This window comes from Macrotis lagotis, chromosome 7 (assembly GCF_037893015.1).
Source record: "Macrotis lagotis isolate mMagLag1 chromosome 7, bilby.v1.9.chrom.fasta, whole genome shotgun sequence".
Taxonomy (NCBI): domain Eukaryota; kingdom Metazoa; phylum Chordata; class Mammalia; order Peramelemorphia; family Peramelidae; genus Macrotis; species Macrotis lagotis.
Genome location: NC_133664.1, coordinates 66,400,628 through 66,423,186, shown reverse-complemented (window position 1 = coordinate 66,423,186; position 22,559 = coordinate 66,400,628). Strand labels below are relative to the sequence as shown.

Here is a 22,559-nt window from a genome sequence, read left to right as displayed (position 1 = left end):
CAAATTCTGTCTCAGACACTTAATAATTACCTAGCTGTGTAGCCTTGGGCAAGCCACTTAACCCCATTTGCCTTGCAAAAACCTAAAAAAAAAAGTTTTAATCTCTTTCCATTGCCCTTTTTTAAAATGTAATTTCTATAGCATTATGAACTAAAAAAGGATTCATTTAATATTTCTGCTTTTCTGCACTTGGTTGTAAGGTTTTTATGCCTTAATACATGATCGATTTTTTTTATAGTGCCACATACTACTGAGAAAAAAGGTATATTCTTTTCTATTCTCATTCATTTTTCCACAGAGATCTATCATATCTAACCTTTCCAGAATTCTATTCACCTTCTTATCTTCTTTTATTAATTCTATAGTTAGATTTATCTAGTTCTAAGCTGGGAAATTTGAGATCTCCCACTAGTATGGTTTTATTGTCTATTTTCTCCTCCAGTTCATTTAACTTTTCCTTTAAAAATTTAGATACTGTACCATTCAGGAAAGAAACTAAATTTTTTTAATCCTTGAATCTCTAGCAAGTAGCACAGCTTCTTAAATATAGTTGCCTCTTGTTAAATATTTGTAGGATGGTACAGGAATGAACTGAATGGAAAAGAAACCACTGGATCTGACAAGTAAGAGGTGGTTTGTGACTTTCAGAGAATAGGGATAAATGCTAAATTGTAGATTAGGAGGGGTGGTGATGAATTAGAGGCAATAAGTATAATCATATGGCTACTAAACTCCATTTAAGGATCCCTGCTGCTGCTGCAGGGAACCTATACAATAACTATCTATTTCTACTGTATTTTATTTATTTTTAAAAATACTGTATTTTCCAATTACATTTTATCTGGTGTGCACATTTGGGAGTTTTACAGGATGTCCTTGGATCATCTTCTGTGATTTTTGTGTTAGACTCATCTGATGTTAACTACTCTATTATGAGAAACAGATTATTTCTTTACCTACATTATTTCTTTCATCACAGATATAGCTTTTTATAAACCCAGTCACAAATCTGATTCTTAAAGGAAAAGGAATTTGTGGTCACTAACTCTTTATTCCCCTGTAGGTCATATTTCAGGTTTTGCTATAAGTTTCTTCTTTTGTAAGCAGGCATTGCCATCTCATGAACCTAAAATTAATAAAAAATCACTAAATATTTCTTAAATTACTGTTGTGTACCAGGAGTGCTGTGCTAGGTACTAGATAAGAAATATCATAAATGAAACAATCCCTTATATTTTATATATATTTTATAAGAGCTTATATTTTAAAAAAAGAAAGACAATAAGAACGTTTAAGTATCTAGAGAATAAATACAAAGGAGTTTGAAAGGGAGGATACTAGTTCTTGCAATTAGGAAAGGTTTCATGTGAAAGGTGTTACTTGAACTATATTTTAAAAAGAGCTTCTTTGAGGTAGCAGTGAGGAAGAATGCATTTCAGTTATATGTGAATGCAAGTACAAAAGCATGGAGACTGAAGATGAATATTGTATGAAGAACAGTGAAAAGACTTGTTTGCATCACAGAGTGTTGAAGGGGGACTAATGTCAGATGGGACTGAAAAGGAAGATTGTGATAGGATTTAAAAACTAAACAGAGGAATTTATATTCTGTTTTAAAGGCAATAGGGAGCTGCTAGAATCAGTGGTAGAGTCACATCATTGATCTGTGCTTAAGAAAAAATATTTTTTGCTATAATGTGGAAGATGATTCAAAGTATAAACTTGAGGTATAGATGACCAATTAGAAGTCTACTGGAATACTCTTGGTGAGAAGAGAAAAAGACCTGAACTAAGGTTAATGTGGTGGATATGAGTAGGAAATATCAGATTCCATAGGATGTGGAAATGGCAAAATTTAACAACCTAGACTCTATAACTGTTTTGAAGGAGAAGAGGAAGTCAGCAGTAATGTCAAAGTTATGAACTTGAAAGGCTAGAATAATGGTGATGACTTAAACAGAATAGAGAAATCTCTAAATGGGGCAGGTTTGGAGAATATTCTATGAGGGTTGCTAGGTGGCTCAATGGATAGAGCACTGGGGTCAGGAGTACCTGGGTTCAAATCTGACCTCAGACACTTAATAATTATCTAGCTGTGTGGCCTTGGGCAAGCTGCTTAACCCCATTTACCTTGCAAAAAATCTAAAAAAAAAATTCTATGAGTTCACTTTTGAATATGTTGATTTTGAGATGTCTCTGGGTGTGAAATGTCCTATGGCAAGTAGTGATTCAGACCTGAAACTCAGAGGAGGGGCTGGAAATAGATATGAAGATGATAGGGATGAGAACTGAATTTGATTGTTTTTGAGTAGTTATTTCAGTTGTGTCCAAATCTTCATGGCCCCATTAAGGGTTTTCTTGGCAAAGGTACTGGAGAGCTTTGCCTTTTCCTTCTCCAGCTCATTTTACAGATGAGGAAACTGACTCAAATGGGGTTGACTAATAACTCCAGGTCCAGTGTCCTATCCACTGTGACACCTAGTGTGACACTTTGATGCCAAAGTTATCAAAGAAGAATGTAGAGGCAAAAAAAGGAAAGGAAACACAGAACTTTGGGAAAGATTCATAGCTAAAGGGTTCTATATCTGGATGGAAACAGAAGGAAAAGATAGGAGAGGCAGGAAAGAGTTTTGTCTCTCAAAGCCTCAGGACACTATCCTGGTCTTCTCTTCTCCTTCTACTACACTTGGTGTTCCCATCTATTTCCTTAGATTTATTTACCATCTCTATCTTGAAGATGCTCAAATCTATATTTCCTGCTCCAATCTGTCTTTAGACCTTACATTTTACCTCTCCAATGAACTTAAAATTCAAAGTCTAGTATATCTTAAAGTCAATATAACCAAACCAAAATTCCTCATCTTTTTTCCTAACTCCTATCCCCTCCCTGCCCCCCCCACATTATTGCTAAAGCCTACATCATCCTCCCTGCTCCCGCTCCTTAGACTCAGAAACTAGGATTCCTTACTTCCTCTAACCTACAATATTTAAGCTGTTGTGAAGATCTGCTCATTTTATCTTTGCAAAGGTATTTCAAATGTACCTTTTCTTTTCTGATACTGCCACTGCCCTGGTACAAGCCATCATCACCACATGTTTGGATTACTGCAACACCATGCTGGTGGGTGTGCCTAGGGAGTGGAGGCAGTCATCAGATATCTGATATTTAGGGAATCACACTTTTTTTTTTGAGGGGGGAAGGTTCAGGATAAAAGTCACTTTCCCTGGGAGGATGGAGAATGAAAAAGAAGTAGTTTTGCCTAGACCAGGAAGGTCTTGACCAGGTTAATTTTTCCTCCTACCAAGTACTTATTTCAAATAGCCACAACCATGAAATACTATTTATCAAACTTATTTATGGAAACAAGCAGAGTCTAGGAGATAGAGTACAAAAGGTTTAAGGGACTCTGTTACCCAACAGTAAGATTACATCTCGGTTCAACTGAGTGCAACCTGGATCCCAACCTAGTAGTCCACTTACTTTCTTGGGGGGGGGGGGTGAATGTGCCAGAAAGCAAGGGACTTGTTAGAGAACTGGTTTTTCCAAATGCCTATGATTCCAGGGTCTCCCAGTCACCATTCTCTTCACTTTCTTGTCCTGTCTTTCACTTTCCTTTTCTGTTTCTCTCTCAGAAGTTTCTCAGTCAATTTGGAGTCATCCCTTCTTCAGGTACAGTTTGCAGGGTCATAAGTATGTCATTCAGGGTACTACCAAAGCCACCTCAGTGGGGTGATATATATAAAACTAGGGGAGACTTGGCATTTGGGGAGGAATAGTCAGAAAGAAACCAATGGATGAGGACAGATTAGTTTGGAGGTGGAAAGATGATTGAGATCATGCAATCTTCTGGATAAGATAGGAGGAGAGGGGATCAAAAACTCATGAAGACATTCAGAGAAAGAATTAGACCAAAGCATACTATCTTCACTTTTCAGAATTTATGTTTTTCCTTCTCATGGTTTTTTCTATTTTGTTCTAATTCTTCTTTCACAACATGACTAATATGGAAATGTGTTTAACTTAGTTAAAGTGGGGAGGGGAGGGAAAAGAGGGAGGGAGAAAAATGTGGAACTCAAAAATCTCACAAAAAATGAATGTTGAGGGGGCGGCTAGGTGGCACAGTGAATAGAGCACCAGTCTTGGAGTCAGGAGTACCTACCTGGGTTCAAATCCGACCTCAGACACTTGATAATTACCTAGCTGTGTGGCCTTAGGCAAGCCACTTAACCCCACTGCCTTGAAAAATCTAAAAAATAAAATGAATGTTGAATACTATCTTATGTGTAATTGGAAAAAATAAAAAAGTTAGGAATAAAGGTAATAAGGACCTGAACCAATTCTTAAAAAAAACCCATAAAACAAAAATAAATGCACATGAAGAAGAATTAGCTTTGGAAGAAGAGACTGAAGAAAAGAATAGAATAGGAGATGTTGTCAAAGGGTTGTAATATTAAGAGAATGAAAGAAAAAGGTGTTTAATTTTCTCAGTATAATAAAGTAGAGAGTAGGGAAGATTTGGAAAAGAGGTATCTATCAGTACTGCTTCAAGTTGCAATCAGTAAGAAAATGAGATACTGGCCTGGGCAGTAGATGGTGGAATTCAAAAGGCCCAATGAATGAATCTTAGTGATCTAATTAACATTTTCATTTTACAGATGAGAAAACTTTTTTTTGTTAGGTATTCCTGAAATAATACAATGTGTATTAGGATCTACCTTGAGATTCAACCCTCAAAAATAAGTTATCCTATTCATTCAGGTCTTTAATCATGTTGAAGGTTACAACCTGCTAGAAAGCCCATATTCCAGAATGAACAACTGATTCCTCTTCTTTCACTTTTTTTACATTCCAAGTCTTCACTAGAATCAAAGAATTTTATGGTGGTAAAACTGTCTATCAAGTGTTTTACTGAATATTCTCAAGTATTTCAAATATCAATGTATTTATTGAAAGGCGTTCACCCTAAATGTTCACTTTAAGCTTTGTTAGATGATTAATAAGTTGCAATAAAAAAATAACTAAATTCATTACCTCATGGCAAATCCTCTGGTTTGGATTAGATAAGTTTCTGAATTTAGTTAAAATGATCCTTAGAGAAAGAAGTAATTTCTCCAGTAAAATTAGAAGCCTTTCAAATTTAGTTATGTATATTTACATTTATATATATAGCTCATATTTTTACTATATATTAACACATATGGTTATTGTAAAAACTTAATTATTTAGGTCTAAACAATAGAAATTTAGACATGAAGTTTATTCTTTAAGTTTTATCATGAAACCTATAGTAGAAGCCATTATAAATAACAAGCGAAGGGAGAAGGCTGTATTTATACATGGAAAAGAAATAGAAAATCATTGAACATTTTGAAAGCCAGTCTATTAGGTCACACAATTGTTCATCCTTATATAATGTTATGTTGTCTAAAGGAAAAAGCATAGTTAATTATTTTCCAGATTATTATAAAATGAAGTTTCCAGCTTTCTAATCATCTATCTTCCTGGAATTGTATAACATATAGAGAAAGAGAGAAATTCCAAATTTATAACTGCGTTACAGATTGAGAGTTTAGACTTTGGCCAGTAGCATAGACAAATTATTAACTTTGACGCTATAAAGATTAGAAAGTAAATTTTTTCACAACACTATGAAATATGGAAGTATGATTATTTTAACACTTGTTTTACAGAAAAGGAAACTTGTCTAGAGACATACTACTAAGTGGCAGGGTTGAGCTTGAAAATCTCATTTTATGAAGCTATCATCCTTTGTCATCTTTTACCCTTCACTGATAAACTTGTAGAAATTATAGTGTAGTTTAGTCTATACTTTCCAAACCAACTTTATTCATCAGTCATCCTGAGAGTTTAGAAAAAGATTGAATCTGAGTGGTGCCAAGTAATGGGATGTAGCCTAGAAGTAGGGTGAAGATCTGGGTCCAGGTATCAATCAGTCAAGGACTATGGTAAGTAAGAAAAATACCTGTAAGAAATATTCTACTTAATTTATCCCCCAAATCAAAAGTAACATTCCCTCATTCTAAGGCCCTGGTAAAAAAAATCTTGATTTCCTAACCAGGTCTTCTTTGAGAACAAAGGACAAATAACCTCTGTGAGTAAAAGGAGCAACCCCAGGGATGTCAAGTTAGGCTACTCAGCTCCCCTTCCTTCCTCCCTTTCCCCCCTCTCTTCTCCCTCCCTCCCTCCTTCCTTCCTCCCTTCTTTTCTCTCTCTCCCTTCCTTCCTTCCTTCCTTCCTTCCTTCCTTCCTTCCTTCCTTCCTTCCTTCCTTCCTTCCTTCCTTCCTCCCTTCCTTCAATTATTGTGACTCTCCTAGCTCTTGTGGTCATGCCTCAGGATAAACTTACTTGTTCTTGGCTTGGGCCTGTTTGAGAATGAAAGCAAGTAATCTCTGTTTCTATTTTTGGTCAGAAACCCTGAGGGTCTCTTTCCCTCCAAGACTGATTTTTTTCCCTTTGGAATATGCAAGAGTCTCCAGTTGCTTCTCTTTCTTTCCTACCTTAATCACTGAGAAGCCCTGAGGGTCTTATTCTACTAACAAATTTTATTTTAATAGTCATCCTTGACCTCTGCCTCCTTTCTTTCTTGCCTAATCTTTAACAACTGAATGAATTTTGCCTAAGTCAAAATGTGACCTGAGAAAGACCTAGCTTTAAAAGGCTAAAGCCTCCCACTGCATCCAAGGCCATCTCCAGTTGTCCTGATCCATTTCTGACAACTGGATGGCTCTGGAGGAGAAAGTGAGGCTGGTGACTTTGCACAGCCCCCTCTATTCAATTCACTTGCTTGTCAAGTGTCACCTCCCTTATGCCATGGCCTTCTTCTAAGGAAGGACATAAAGAATAGCAAGCAATGTCACCATTTCTGATCACTCATAAGAGTCTGTGCCAGGCCATTTCCACTTCTTTTTTTCCTCTCATCCTTTAATTCAGTAAACATGCATTAAATCCCTATTTTGGGTAAGATACATCCTAGGAGTTGAAGGACTATCATATGGAAAAGGAGTTTATTTTGTTTGATCCAGAAAGAAAAGCTAAGAAAAAAGGGTGAAAGTTGCAAAAGTGGTAGATCTAGGATTAATTTAAGAAAAAACTTAACATTCAATGCTAAGTAAAATTGGAATTGTCAACTGGATGGAATTGACCTCTAACCTGTGGGTAGCCAGAGCCAAATAGAGCAGATTAGAGACAGGAGAGGCACTCAAAATTTCAAATTGAGGGAAATTGCTGGGACCTGAGCTCAGATAGCAACAATGAAGTTTCATTCATATCAAGGACTTATGACAAAACTTGTTCAAGCTTATCCAGTGCTTATCTAAACTCAGAGAACACCTGGTGTTAGTCAAAGAAATAATTATATAATTTTGCCAGAGAGTGAGATATCCAGAGGTAAATGCAAATGATTGCTGTTAAGCCAAGTCAGGGCACAGCTTGCTTCCTGGGCCTTAGCTCCAGAAAACAGGGTGCTTTTAATATGTTTTTTTTGCGAGGCAATGGCGTTAAGTGGCTTGCCCAAGGCCACAGGGCTAGGTAATTATTAAGTATCTGAGACCGGATTTGAACCCAGGTACTCCTGACTCCGGTGCTTTATCCACTGCGCCACCTAGCCGTCCCTGCTTTTAATATTTTTAAAGAGTGAAAAGGGGGGAGGTAAAGTTATTTCTCCTCACCAGGGATCTACAAGGATAAAACAACACTACTGGTCCCTCCCTACTCCTGTCCAATTCTTTTTTTCCCTATTTGGGGTTTTCCTGGCAAAGATACTGGGGAGGAGAGGTTATATGACTTCTCCAGGGTCACCCAGCTAGCAAGTGTTTGAGATTGAATTTGAAATCAAGTCTTCTTGACCCCAATACCAGTGTGCTATCCACTGAGTCACCTACCTGCTTCATATAACACCAATTAATTTGGTGACTTTTATTTTTCCTCTCTTTAACCTCTTAACACCAATGAATTGTCTTGATTTCCATTTTCCTTAACCCATTAACACCAATTAACTGAGGGACTTGATTCCTCTTCTTTTCCTGAGCCATGGGACACATAGTCCAGCTGAACTGAACAGCTTTTACCTAGAGGAGGGCATGTTATTGTAACAAATGCTGGCTGACTTATTGGTATTTAAAAAAGCATTTTTCTTAATTTAATTTTATCCCCCCCCCTTACATGCAAAGATAAGTTTTATCATTCACTTCTAAAATCTTGAGCTCTAATTCTCTCCCTTCCTCTTACCCCACTCCCTGTCATTGAGAAAAGTAAGTTATTTGATCTAAAAATATGTAGTCATGGAAAACATTAGTCTTGTAAAAGGAAACATAAGCCCATATCCCCCTCCTTAAAAGTGAAACCTCAGAAAAATTATGTGGAAAATAAAAATGCTTCAGCTGACTCTGGGATGGATAGCCATTCTTTATCTTAAGTCCTTTGGAGTTCTCTTGAGTCACAACTTTTGTACTGGTCATTCCCAGCGGATCATCCTGCAATGCTGCTGCTACCTTGCATCCAGTCCATTTCCCATTGCATCTGCTCATGTAGGTTTTTACAGAGAGCAGCAATTCATCACTGCTGGTAACAGAACAGCCTCTCAGCTCACTCACACACCACAATTTGTTCAGTCATTCCCTCCACAATGCGCATCCCCCCATCTCCACCCCCAGAAAACAGCTGCTATAAATATCCCTATTCATATAGATTCCACAAAAAGCAGTTTTTTAAAATTAATTTTTATTAAAGATATTGAGTTTTACAATCCCCCCCCCAACCTTACTTCCCCCCCCCCCCCATGGAAAGCAATCTGTCCGTCTTTACTTTGTTTCCATGTTGTACCTTGATCCAAATTGGGTGTGATGAGAGAGAAATCATATCCTTAAAGAGAAGGGAAGTCTAAGAGATGACAAGATCAGACATTAAGATATCTGTTTTTTTCCTAAATTAAAGGGAATAGTCCTTGAACTTTGTTGAAACTCCACAGCTCCTTAACTGGATACAGATGGCACTCTCCTTTGCAGACAGCTCCAAATTGCTCCCGATTGTTGCACTGATGGAATGAGCAAGTCCTTCAAGGTTGATCATCACTCCCATGTTGCTGTTAGGGTGTACAGTGTTTTTCTGGTTCTGCTCATCTCACTCAGCATCAGTTTATGAAAATCCCTCCAGGCTTCCCTGAAATCCAGTCCCTCCTGGTTTCTAATAGAACAATAGTGTTCCATGACATACATGTACCACAGTTTGCTATGCCATTCCCCAATTGGAGGATATTTACTTGATTTCCAATTCTTTGCCACCACAAACAGGGCTGCTATAAATATTTTTGTACAAGTAATGTTTTCACCCTTTTTCTTCATCTCTTCAGGATATAGACCCAGTAGTGGTATTGCTGGGTCAAAGGGTATGCACATTTTTGTTGCCCTTTGGGCGTAGTTCCAAATAGCTCTCCAGAAAGGCTGGATGAGTTCACAACTCCACCAACAGTGTAATAGTGTCCCAGATTTCCCACATCCCTTCCAACAATGATCATTATCCTTTCTGGTCATATTGGCCAATCTGAGAGGTGTGAGGTGGTACCTCAGAGAAGTTATAATTTGCATTTCTCTAATAATTAATGATTTAGAGTATTTTTTCATATGGCTATGAATTGTTTTGATCCCCTCATCTGTAAATTGCCTTTGCATATCCTTTCACCATTTGTCAATTGGGGAATGGCTTTTTTGTTTTAAAACTATGACTCAGTTCTCTGTATATTTTAGAAATGAGTCCTTTGTCAGAATCATTAGTTGTAAAGATTGTTTCCCAATTTACTACATTTCTTTTGATCTTGGTTACAGTGGTTTTATCTGTGCAAAAGCTCAAAAAGCAGTTTTTAAAAAATACATTTATTTTTGAACTTTACAATTTCCCCCCAAATCTTGCTTCCCTCCCCACCTCCCACTGTGAGTCTTTACGCTGTTTCCATGTTGTAGTTGATGTAAATTGACTGTGTTGAGAGAGAAATCATATCCTTAAGAAAAAAATAAAATATGAGATGGAAAGATTACATAAGATAACTTTTTAAAATTAAAGGTCTTTGGTCTTTGTTCAAACGCCATAATTCTTTCTCTGGATACAGATGGTTTTCTCCATTGCAGACAGTCCCAAATTGTTCCCGATTGTTGCACTGATGGAATGAGCGAGTCCTTCAAGGTTGATCATCACCCTCATGGGGTGCTGTTAGGGTGTACAGTGTTTTTCTGGTTCTGCTCATCTCACTCAGCATCAGTTCATGCAAATCCATCCAGGCTTCCCTGAATTCCCATCCCTCCTGGTTTCTAATAGAACAATAGTGTTCCATCACATACATAGACCACAGTTGCTAAGCCATAACCCAACTGATGGACATTCACTCGATTTCCAATTTTTGCAAAAAAGCATTTTTTTTTTTTAGATTTTTCAAGGCAATGGGGTTAAGTGGTTTGCCCAAGGCCACACGGCTAGGTAATTATTAAGTGTCTGAGACCGGATTTGAACCCAGGCTGAGATTCACTGCCACCCCAAAAAGCATTTTTTTTAAAGTTTTTTTTTTTGCAAGGCAGTGGGGCTAAGTGGCTTGCCCAAGGCTACACAGCTAGGTAATTATTAAGTGTCTGAGGTCACCGCGCCACCTAATGCTATAAATGCTGTTTATGCCCATTACAGGAGAGGAGGCGGCCAGTGGACGTGGGAGAAGGCCGAGATCTGGGCGGCGCCTTCCTCCTGATGCCTCGCGCCGGCCCCCGGAAGCCGGCGTCTACGTCACGGGGCGTGCCCGACGCCGCGAAGCGCGGTGACGTCACCGCGCCCCTGCGTCAGCGGCCGGCGGGGCGGGGCTTGACTTTGAAACCCAGGGGCGGGAGCGGCGGGTCCGGGCGGGTCGGTTGCGGCGGCGATGGAGCCCGAGAGCGGAACCCCGAGCGCCGCGGACGGCGGCGAGGCCTCGGAGGCGCCGGCGAGGCCGGTGCCCGTGCCGAGGCCGCCCTCCATCGAGGAGTTCGCCATCATGAAGCCCATCAGCCGCGGCGCCTTCGGGAAGGTGTACCTGGCGCGGAAGGGCGGCAAGTTGTACGCGGTGAAGGTGAGGCGCGGCGGGGGCGCGGGGCCGGGCCGCCCGCCTCGGGGGCCGCGTCCTGGGCACCGGGCTGGCGAGGCGGGCGGCCCCGGGTCGGGAAGCTGAGGCGGGCAAGGCCGCCCGAGCAGCTCCGGGCGGAAAGGCTGACGGAGGCCGGGCCGGGCCGCGGGGAGCCCCAGGAGGCCCCGGAGTCACTCACCTTAGTAACGACCCGGCCGTGCGGCCTCGGGAGAGCCGCCTAACCCCAGTGCCTTGCAAAAACCTGGAAAAGACAAGAAAAGAGAAAAGACGCGCGCCTCCGGAACCCCTGCTTCAGAGACTCACCGGCTTGTTTTCTTTGACAGAGTCATTTCCTCAAAAATAACGACCGCTCTCTGACTTATTTCACATAATCTGATTGTCTTTGCTTTTGAGGAGATGAAGCCAGAAGTGAAGGCTGCGCTCCTCCTCCGGCAGCCGAGAAACACTGTCCGCATTCCTCTTCTAATATTAAGAATAACCTAATCCGTAATAAAAAGTCTAAGCTAATCACCAGTTAATATTAATTAGTCTGATTGGTATTGGGCTACATCTTTGTTTTTTAACTTTTCCTTTTTTTTTGCAAAAATCAAAGGTTGCTGGTTAGTTTGAGGATGATTTCTGAATTTAAATAGTTAAGTGGCTTGCCCAAGGCCACACAGCTGGGTCATTTATTAAGCATCTGAGGCCGGATTTGAGCTCAGGGACTCCTGACTCCAGGGCCGGTGCTTTATGTACTGTGCCAACTAGCCACCCCTATAATTGATATTCTTAAAAACCAGATATTTGAAGGCATAAGACAAATTGATACGCATCATTACTCATTAAAAAGTGTAAAAGGGGGGGCGGCTAGGTGGCAGTGAATAAAGCACCTGCCCTGGAGTCAAGAATACCTGAGTTCAAATCCGGCCTCAGACATTTAATAATGACCTAGCTGTGTGATCTTGAGCAAGCCACTTAATCCCACTTGCCTTGCCAAAGAAAAAGAGAAGTGTAAAAGAAGACAGCTAGGTCCCACAATGCTGGCGCTGAAGTCAGGAGAATCCAAGTTCAAATTCAACATCAGACTCTTAATACTTAGCTGTGTGGCCTTGGGCAAGTCATTTTACCGCATTGCCTTGCAGAAAACAAAGTATAAAAGTCAGCTGTTTACCTTTCCAGCTGAAAACTGTTAAATAGAAAAAACTTGAAATTTATGAATGTTTACCCCTCCCCCCAACTTGCATTGATCTCTCTCATTCTCCCTGTATTAGATCACTTTGCTGGTATCAGTTTGCCCTTCTAGTTCAGGTATGTTCAAACTGCAGCCTGTTTTTGTTTTTTTACTCCTTGGTGGTGTAGTTTATATTGTAATCAAAAATGGGTATTGACCACAGGGCAATAAAACTTGTTATATCATTTGATCCAGCAATACCACTGCTAGCTCTGTACCCCAAAGAGATCATAAGAAAGTTAAAAAAACATTGTACAAAAACATTTATAACAGCTTTCTGTAGTGGCAAAGAACTGGAAACCAAGGGAATGCCCCATTAATTGAGGAATGGCTGAACAAATTGTGGCGTAGGAATATGGAGTACTGTTGTTCTCTAAGAAATCATGAGTGGTGGGATTTCAGAAAACCCTGGAAAAACTTGTATGAACTGATACTGAATGAAATGAGCAGAACCAGAAAAATACTGTGCACATTAATAAACAGCAGTGTTGCGTGATGATCAGCCACGATGGACTTGTTCATCTCAGCAATATAATAAAGACAATTCTAAAGGACTTGTGATGGAAAACACCACCTCATCCAGAGAAGAAACTATGCAGTCTGAAAGCATACCAAAGCTGACTGCTTTAAAATTTTACAATTTCTTTTGTGTTTTATGAATTTTTTTCCCCTCTCATGCCTTTTTTCTTTTTGTTCTGATTCTTCTTTCACATGATGATAAATATGGAACTATGTTTATCAAAGTTATAGCTCTATTAGATTGCTCACTTGTCAGGGGCAGGGGAAAAAAGATGTGAAACTCAAAAACCTTACCAAAAAACGATTGATGAAAACTATCTTTGCCTGTAGTTGGAAAAATAAATTAATTTTGAAATAAGAAGGGGGGTGGAATTCTGTGTATGACTCTTGATGGGCTTTTGTTGGGCATTTCAACCAGGCAGAACAAAAGGTTTGGACACTCATGTTCTATTGTGCTAATTCCCTGGAGCTGAGTTGTGACTTGGCTAAGGTCACACAACTAGTAAGTATTGAAAAATGGAGGTTTGAATCCAGATCTAAGAGTCCTTCCTGCCTCTCCCTATTATGAATACTTTTAAAAAAATAAAGATGACATGTTTAAAAATGCAAGTGTGGGAAGACCAAGACATAAACTCAAAAGAAGACAATAGTGTGGAAACAGCTAAAGACAAAGTCTCAAAGAAAAATGCTAATTGGACCCAAATCCAACAAAAATTTCTGAAAAAAAAGAAAGAGATGATTGGTAGAGGAAAAATTGGGAAAAGAAATAAGAGTAATGATAGAGACACCCCAAAATGCTTTAAAAAACCCAGAATAGGCATAATGGTAAAAGAGTAAAAAAAAAATTCTCTGAAAAAAGAACTTAAAAAAAAAAAGCAAAATTGACCAACTAGGAAAAGTAGTACAAAATCTCACTGAAGAAATTAATTCCTTAAAAATTATAATTGCAGGGGTGGCTAGGTGGTGTAGTGGATAGAGAGCACTGTCCCTGGAGTCAGGAGGACCTGAGTTCAAATCCCACCTCAGATACTTAGCTGTGTGACCTTGGGCAAGCCACTTAACCTCATCTGCCTTGCAAAAAAAAACCTAAAAAAAATTATAATTGGGCAAGTAGAAACTAATGATTCCATGAGATATAAAGAAACAATAAAACAATTAAAAGAAAGGAAAAATAGAAAATGTGAAATAATCTCATCAGAAAAATAAATAATTGACCTCAAAATTGGTCAAGGAGAGATAATTTAAGAATTATTTGACTACCTGAAAGCCTTGATCGAAGAACCTAAACATTATATTTCAACAAATTATATATATATATATGTATATGTATATGTATACACATACACACACGTGTTTGTGTGTGTATCAAGAATATATCAAGGTGCCCTGATGTCTTAAGTCCAGAGGGTGAAACAAAAATCAAAAGAATCCCAAAATGAAAATTCCTGGAAATATTTTAGCCAAATTCTAGAGCTCCCAAGTCAAGGAGAAAATACCACAAATAGCCAGAATGAAATTGTGGAGCCACAGTTAGTATCACTAAAGATTTAGTGACATTGAAGGAGCATAAATCTCTTCTAGAAGGGAAAGGAGCTAGAATTACAACCAAGAATTAACTACCTAGCAAAACTGAGTATAATCCTTCTAGAAGGGAAAAGAATATTTAATGGAAGAGTACTTTGAAGCATTCCTAATGAAAGACCAGAACTGAATAGAAAAATTTTGATTCAAGGGAAGCATAAAAAGGAAACATGAGAAATCATAAAAAGAGAATTCTTAAGTCTTGATAAAAATTGAACTGTTTATATTCCTGAATGGAAAAATGATACATGTAACTCCTAGGAACTTTTTCACTATTTGGACAGTTAAAAGGAGTTTACATAGTCAGAGGGCATGAATGTGATGCTGGAATGATCTCCAGATTAATGAAAGGATGAGAAAGAAAGATACACTGGGAGAAGAGGGAAGGGGGAGAGAGAGAAAATGGTAAAATTTTCTCACATAAAAAAAGGCACGCAAAGAAAAGCTTTTGCAATGGATGGGAAAATGGAGAGTCAATGCTTGAATGTCACCCTTAATAGAACTGGTTCAAAGAAGAAAGAATATATTTACCCTATAATTAGAAGGAAGTAAGATTAAGGTGGGGAATGATAGATTAAGGGAGGTAGTGGTTAAGAACCAAAAAAGACTTGAGAAGGGAAAGGATAAAAGGACCCAGAAGAAAATGGGATGGAGGGAAATACACAATTAGTAATCTTAACTGTGAAGTAAATGGAATGAGGTCAGCTAGGAAACAAGCAGATAGCTGATTAGATTAGAAACTGTACTAACTGTATGTTGTTTACAAAAGCTACACTTGAAAAAGACACAGTTAAAATAAACAATTGGAGCAGTTTGAGCTGAACTTAAAAAGATAGGAGTTACAACCATTATCCTAGATAAAAACAAAAAAATAAACCTAATTCAAAAGGATAATCAGGAAAACTACATTTTGCTAAAAGGTACCATAGACAATGAAGTAATATCAAAAAATTTCAAAACAAGTTTCTGATAAAGGTCTCATTTCTTAAATATTTACTGAGAATAGAACTTTAGAAGTTTTTTTATTTATTTATACATTATTAAAAAAAACTTTATAAAAGTAGGAGCTATTCCCTGCTTGATAAATGGTTGAAGAATATAAATAGTCAGTTTTCAGAAGAAATCAAATTTATCTCTAGTCATAAAATTATTCTAAATTTGATTTGAGAAAGATAAATTAAAACAACTTGGGGAGGGTACTACTTTAAACCTATCAAAATGCCTCAAAGAGCTATAAAATGGTGATCTGTGATCTAAAGAGATAGCAGAAAAAGGAAAGGAGGGGGCAACTGTGTAGTGCAGTAAAGAGAACACTGGCCCTGGAGTCAGTAGGACCTGAGTTCAAATGTGACCTCAGATGCTCAATACTCAATTGTGTGTGTCCTTGGGCAAGTCACTTTTAACCGTATTACCTTAAAATAAATAAATACAATTGCTATTTTTAAGGAAAAGGGCCTATGTGTACAAAAATATTTTATTAACTTTATGGTGGCAAAGAATTGGAAATCAAAGGAGTGCTCATCAATTGATGAATAACTGAACAAGTTGTGACTGTTGTGCTATGAGAAATGATGAAAGGGGGTCATATAGCAAGACCTATATGAATTGATGGACAGTGAAGTGAGATGAACCAGGAGATCATTGTACACTGTAACAGCAATATTGTGATCATGATCAACTGAAAGATTTGTCTATTCTGATCAATATAATGATGTAAGACACTTCCAAAGAACTCAAAATGAAAAAATGGCTATACAACTCCAGAGAGAACTGATGAACTCTGAGTGCAAATTGAAATATAAATTTCTCACTTTTCTTTCTTTTTAGAAAAATATGCCTAATATGGAAATATATTTTAAATGATCCCAGCTGTGTAGTGATATTGCTTACTGTCTGAATGGGTGGGGAAAGTTTTAGAAGGAAGGTAGAGAATTTGGAACTCAAAAATTTTTAAAGATTGTTATAAATAATGCATTTAAAAAAATAAATTGGTACTATATCTTTACCTATAGAAAATATATTCTCTAGACACCTTTGGTGTCTCATTTTGCCCATGCTCATCCTTAAGCAGGAAGAGAAAGTACTTTGGGTGATTCCCACACTCCTAGCATCTTACACAGTATTCCAGGCCCTTGGTAGGATCTCCCTTTCAAGGGGGAAAATATTTAGAGATAATAAGTCGTTGACTCTTCCTAGAATGCTTGGTCCAAAAAACTATTCTGTTGCTTTGTCATGCTGTTAGCTCTAGTTTCAACAACTCCTAACTTGCCCCAAGAATCCCTTGCCACTGACCTGTTGCCTCTGTCTATTGCTGTCCCTTCAACTCTTGTTTTCCTAGAGCATATAATTTCTTGGTAAGGCCTTGTGGTTGCTCAGGCTTACTTTTATGGAACTGACCATCCTATTTCTGTCCCTTTACTATACCAGCTCTCCAAAGTAAGCAATAATTAAATTCCTCATGGTTTCAGAGTCTAAGACACATAAGAGGTTTCACAGCTGACGATAAACCTAGGATAGAACTGAGGACTCCTGATTTTCTAGTCTGTATGATCCAGGTTATTCATATGCCATAGTTTCAGTTGTGTCCCTGAAGAATTTAAATTAGTCTTTATCAGTTTACTTAATTTTGTATTGTATGAATTTCAGAATATAAAATATAATTGAAAAAATTCATGTACTAAGTATCATGACTCTCTTTATAGGTTGTCAAAAAGGCAGATATGATCAACAAAAACATGACTCATCAAGTCCAAGCTGAGAGAGATGCACTTGCACTCAGCAAGAGTCCCTTTATCGTCCATTTGTACTATTCATTACAGTCAACCAATAATGTCTACTTGGTGAGTAATTTTTATTAATAAAATAGGGGTGTGTGACCCAGTGGATATAACTTGTAGTTATCAAAAAGTTAAAGGTGCTGTTCCAGTGTTAATAGGAGTTCTGAGAGACAATAGTAGAAGATGGCAGTGATTCTTAAAGTAATTTTTGAGACTATACTACTTTGTGACAATGCTTATTTTTGGAATGTATGTGTGAATAAATTCTGTACTGATTAAAAATGAGACAGTATTGGTATTTCATCCTTCCCAATTATTTTGGAGGAAATTTATGATAGTATGTATGTAAGTAGATTAAAAAATCATGGAGTTGGTGGTTCATTCTTAAAGTAATTACCAGGTCCTTTGGTCCTCCCTTTTCTCAGGGTTTTGTTGATTCTGCTCCTTGTTCCACCTCTTCTCAGTGTTGTTTTGGTATTTCATCATCTATATCAAACCCTCTAACTGTGAGTGGACATTCCCCAAGGTTTTGTGCTACGTCCTCTTCTCTTTTTAAACTCTCTCATTTAGTGACCTCTCCTCCTTTGGATGGGTTCAATGATTATTCTCTATGCAGATGATACTCAGGTGTTTTATTTACAAGTGTCTTTATTTCATCTTTCTCTTGAAATTTAATTCCACTTCACTAACTGCCTTTGGGCACCAAATATACCAGAGATGTTTCAAACTCAGCATATCCAAAGTAGAAGTTGGTTTTTTTTGTTCTTTTTTTATGTTTTTTGATTAATATCAGACATGCAACAATATGCAAATGTTGAAGCTTATAGTCAGAACTCTGGATTTTTTCTTTTAGCCAAAGGGAGAGAGGGATCCTGAATATGTAATCTGATCTCATAACCATGTTCTTCCTGCAAGTGGAGTAAAGCTGGCCAATTGGTGGAGGATATAGAACAATTGAAGGTAGTTAAAAAGATAAGAGTTGGTATAGGGAATGCAAAGCACTTTACAGATATTCACTTATTTTCTTCTTGAAGGAATCCTATTAGATGGGTGCTGCTATTATTCCTATTTTAAAGATCAGAAAATTGAGGCAGATAGAGATTAAGTGACTTGCTCAGGGTTATGTACTTACTAAATATCTGCTGTCAGATTTTTAACTCTGGTCATTCTATACATTACTTTCCTTCTGTAACACCTTCTTGCTGTTTCCATATCTAGTCTCCAAGTCTAGAATGATTCTCTTCATTTCTGTCTCTTAGAATTCCTTGTTTTCTTCACAACTCAACCCATGTAACATTTTTGAAAAGAAGTCTTTGCTGATTCCTATCCAACTTTGGTGTTCCACCTATACATACATACATACATACATACATATATAAATATATATATATATATATATATATATATAAATTTAAACTTTATATGGGGGTGAGTGTGTCTGCATGTGTATATGTGTGTATAAAAGAGTTTAAATTGCAGTTTTTGTCATTTAAGAAGTTTTTATTTTAGTTGGTAAATTCTTTTTCAAGTGTGAAATTTGTTCTGGAGATGAAACAAAATATTATGACAATTACATCTGTTATGTTTTAAAATTTGTTGATTTTATTTTTCATTTCCAACTTTTGGGTGTCCCAAGCATTGCTTTTTTTAATTTTGTTTATTTAAGGCAATGGGGTTAAGTGACTTGATCACACAGCCAGGTTATTAAGTGTCTGAGGTCAGATTTGAACTCAAATCCTCTTGACTCCAGGACTGGTGATCTATCCATTGTGTCACCTAGCTACCCCTCCCCTGCCCACAAGCTTTAAGTTTTAAGAGCTTAAAATTGCACTAGACTTTTGGGATACAGTGTTTTCTTTCCCAGAGAGCTGTCCTTTGTAACAAAGAATAAAAAAAGTAAACGAAAAACAGCAGTTCAGCAAAATGAGACTTTTCAACATATTAACCAAAGTCCAACAGTTATCCAGTGTCCTACTCTTATGTTTCTTACCTCTGCAGAGAAGGAGGGAGGTACATTTTCTTTTCTCTTCTTCAGGGCCATATCAAGTTTAAATTTATGAAGAATTATAGAAGTGATTTGACTGAAAACTTTTATGAGAAGAATAGTGTGGATTCAGAAAGATTAGTTCATTGTTTGGGAATGGAAGTCTAGATTAGTGGTTTTTTGATGGGTAAAAGATGAAATGACTGAGGATAGCAAAAGGTGGAGCTACCAAGCATTTCAATTTATTATGCAATATATGCTAACAAATCAGAAACAGTACCCTTTATCAGCTTTGGTACTGGACTCCCAACTACAGAAGGAGACTTTTATAGGTTAAAAACAATTGGATGAAAGATTAGGGACTTTACAAGTTGGGAGAGATGCAATTCCCCTGAATTCAGGAAAATAGGTGTTTACTTTCCACCTATCCCCACCCCCCAATGTCTGTAAATAATCAGGAACATGGAAATAATAGCTGATTAATAATCATAGGACAAGTTTTCAGATAAGACATGTGGCTTGCTTGAGATGTACAGTTGTTTGGATCTGACTGAGTTTGTGGTCAGTATTACCAGGGTCCTTAGTTAAGGGTCTCTAAAAAACAGAACTGGTCCAGGTTCCCAACTACACAAGGCTAGAATTCAAACAATACAAAAGGTTTTCTTCCAATTCACACACTTAAATAAGACTTTTCTCACAAGATAGAAATTGGACTAGACCATAACTAAATAGAAATGGAACTGAATTAGCTATAGAATTGTCACAAGAGGGAGTCACAAGTTCACTCCATTCCCACAGTTAACCTCTTACTTTTCAGTCCCCTCATTTCCCTAAATCTTTGAAGATGGAGCTATGGCATGACTCCAGGGAGAGCAACCACTTGGAGAATGGGAAGACTGTCTCCCCCCCCCCGCCCCAGAACCGATCATGGGGCTTTTTTCCACCCAACTGTTATATATCCCCGGGATGTCATCACTCTGATCCCTGCTATCAGGATCCAGACTTTCCCCTTTTGAGCCTGTCATCAGCCCCTTGCTGCAGTTAACACCCTAAGTAGGCAAACACTGCATCTTGGGTCCCACTGGGAAGAGGCTGCCATCAAATCGTGTTGTGGCTGTTGCCGGTGTTCCTAGAAGACCCTCTCCTTTTCCTTTTGGATGGTACAGTGAGTCACACAGGAAATAAGCACCCTTGGATGGGGTTCGTCTGTCATAAAAATCTTGACACTGCCTTTCCTCCCAAATCCATCTCTCTTCTGAACCTCCCTATTGTTGTGAGGGCATCATCTCCATCCTTCCAGTCACCCAGAGTCACACTACAGTGTCACCTCCTTCATCCTGTAGATCTAACCAGTTGCCAAATCTTGTCATTTCTCTTTCTAACATATCTCTTTCATTTGTCCTCTTATTTCTCTTCATGCAATCACAATCCTAGTTTAGAATCCCACTAAATTATTCTTGGACTAAGAGCCTCCTAATTGGCCTGTTTTTCTCAAGTCTCTCCAGTTAATCCTTCCCAACTGTCAAAATGAGTTTCCTAAAGCCATTTTCCTACTTATTAAACTCCAGGCTCTTGAATCCAGTATTAATTTCATCTTTATCTTATTTTTGAAAAAATGTCTATTTTGACATAAGTTTTATACTGTAATTATTTATATATTAGTACATCTGTATGGTTCATAGAAATAGGGACTGGCACTGTGATTTATTTCATACTTCTATATAGAGAAACTTGTACTGATGAAGGTTGTCCTCTGGAACTTACAGAGAAATGCTCATAGCATTGAGATGTTAAGGGATATACCTAGGGTCATATAGTCAGTGAAGATCAGAGTTAATAACCTTGAACCAGGTCTTCCTATTTCTACAACCAACTGTATTCACACGGCCATGCTAAATAAGTAAATATTCAGCGTGACACTTCATGATCAGAAGTTTGAAGTCCATTGTCTAAAGAGGACCGAAGTTTCCAGTAAGATATGTTCTTAGTTATTTAATTTTATAATTATGTTGTAGCACATCATGTAATTTTAAATGCTGTTAAATTTTCATTAGATTATAAATTATAATGTTAGATGATTAATATATCTTAAATATAATTTTTATTTTAAGCTGTACAAATGCTTTTGTGACAGGTGATGGAATATCTGATTGGTGGAGATGTCAAATCTCTCTTACACATTTATGGTTATTTTGATGAAGAAATGGCTGTAAAATATATTTCAGAAGTAGCACTAGCCCTAGATTACCTTCACAGACATGGAATAATCCACAGGTAAAGACTAACTTAACTTTAATCTGTATAAATATTTACATGTGATCATTTATACTACAAATACTATATTTACTATATAATTGCTTCTAATACATATAAATACTTACCTATTTAGCCAGAGACTAAAGCCCAGAAGTAGCCCGACTGAGCATGGGTATTTGCTTCATTATTCCATTATCTTCAAGTTATTGCCTGTTCTGCATCACTTCCTCCATTGTTGTTTTGGAAGAGTTCCTAGGCTTCTAGCACAGCATTTGTAGGCATGGTGGTGACTGTTTGCCTTTGCTGCCTCCTACAGGGCCTTGCACTAGCCTAGCTAGCTTGAAGTCTTTAGTGAAGTAGGTGTTAGTGTCTTAACCTTACTGGTTCTCTTCTTCTTCCATTTACCTATTTCCAAATTTTTTAAACTTGTCTCTGTACTTCTGCCTCTTCTGGACAGAAAAGACGAGAATCATATAGGTCAACTTGGTTTGGGATCTAATATTCAGGATGGCATGAGTAGGGATCTCTCATAACTGAGATATGCACAATGTCAAGCACAAGAAATATGTTGCTATTGAGATGTAATCATTTATCTAGTGCTTTTTTAGGTGGGATTTCAGAAAGATAAGAAGCCAAATGCATGGATTTTAGAGAGGATAAGAAGACTAAAATCTTAAGAAGCTGGCCTTGCTAGAACTTATGGATTTCTTTTCTTCAAGAGATTTGTATATTCACTCTAGCTTTTCACTACCAACTAACTTTAGATTTGTATAATTTTTTTAATTATGCAGGGATTTGAAACCAGATAATATGCTTATTTCTAATGAAGGTCATATTAAACTGACAGATTTTGGCCTTTCCAAGGTTGCTCTGAATAGAGGTAAGAAAATATTTGGTATTCTAAGAAAGAAAAACAAATTTGATATTAGTTATTTTTTATTATTTTGTATTTTATATAGTTATTTTATATTTTATTGTTTGACTTTTTTTCTTTGTAAGTTGACTCTTGTGAAGAACCCAAGGATTATTCACTCCAAGGTGTAGTGGAAAGTTCTAATACTATATTCTTTCTCTAAAGATGAATCATGAAGAAATTTTTTACTTCCTAATCTTT

General features: G+C 37.6%; 1 protein-coding gene across 2 annotated transcripts in view; it reads left to right on the top strand.

Moving 5' to 3' along the window:
- Positions 1-10,878: 10,878 nt before the first annotated feature.
- MASTL (microtubule associated serine/threonine kinase like) overlaps positions 10,879-22,559 on the top strand; it is a 34,853-nt gene continuing 23,172 nt past the window's right edge. For both annotated transcript variants that reach the window (XM_074193042.1, XM_074193041.1), the window contains exons 1-4: positions 10,879-11,103; positions 17,131-17,268; positions 21,324-21,463; positions 22,237-22,325. In XM_074193042.1, the coding sequence (XP_074049143.1) occupies positions 10,918-11,103; positions 17,131-17,268; positions 21,324-21,463; positions 22,237-22,325 (553 nt within the window). In that variant the 5' untranslated portion in view covers positions 10,879-10,917. The remainder of the gene's footprint in view (positions 11,104-17,130; positions 17,269-21,323; positions 21,464-22,236; positions 22,326-22,559) is intronic.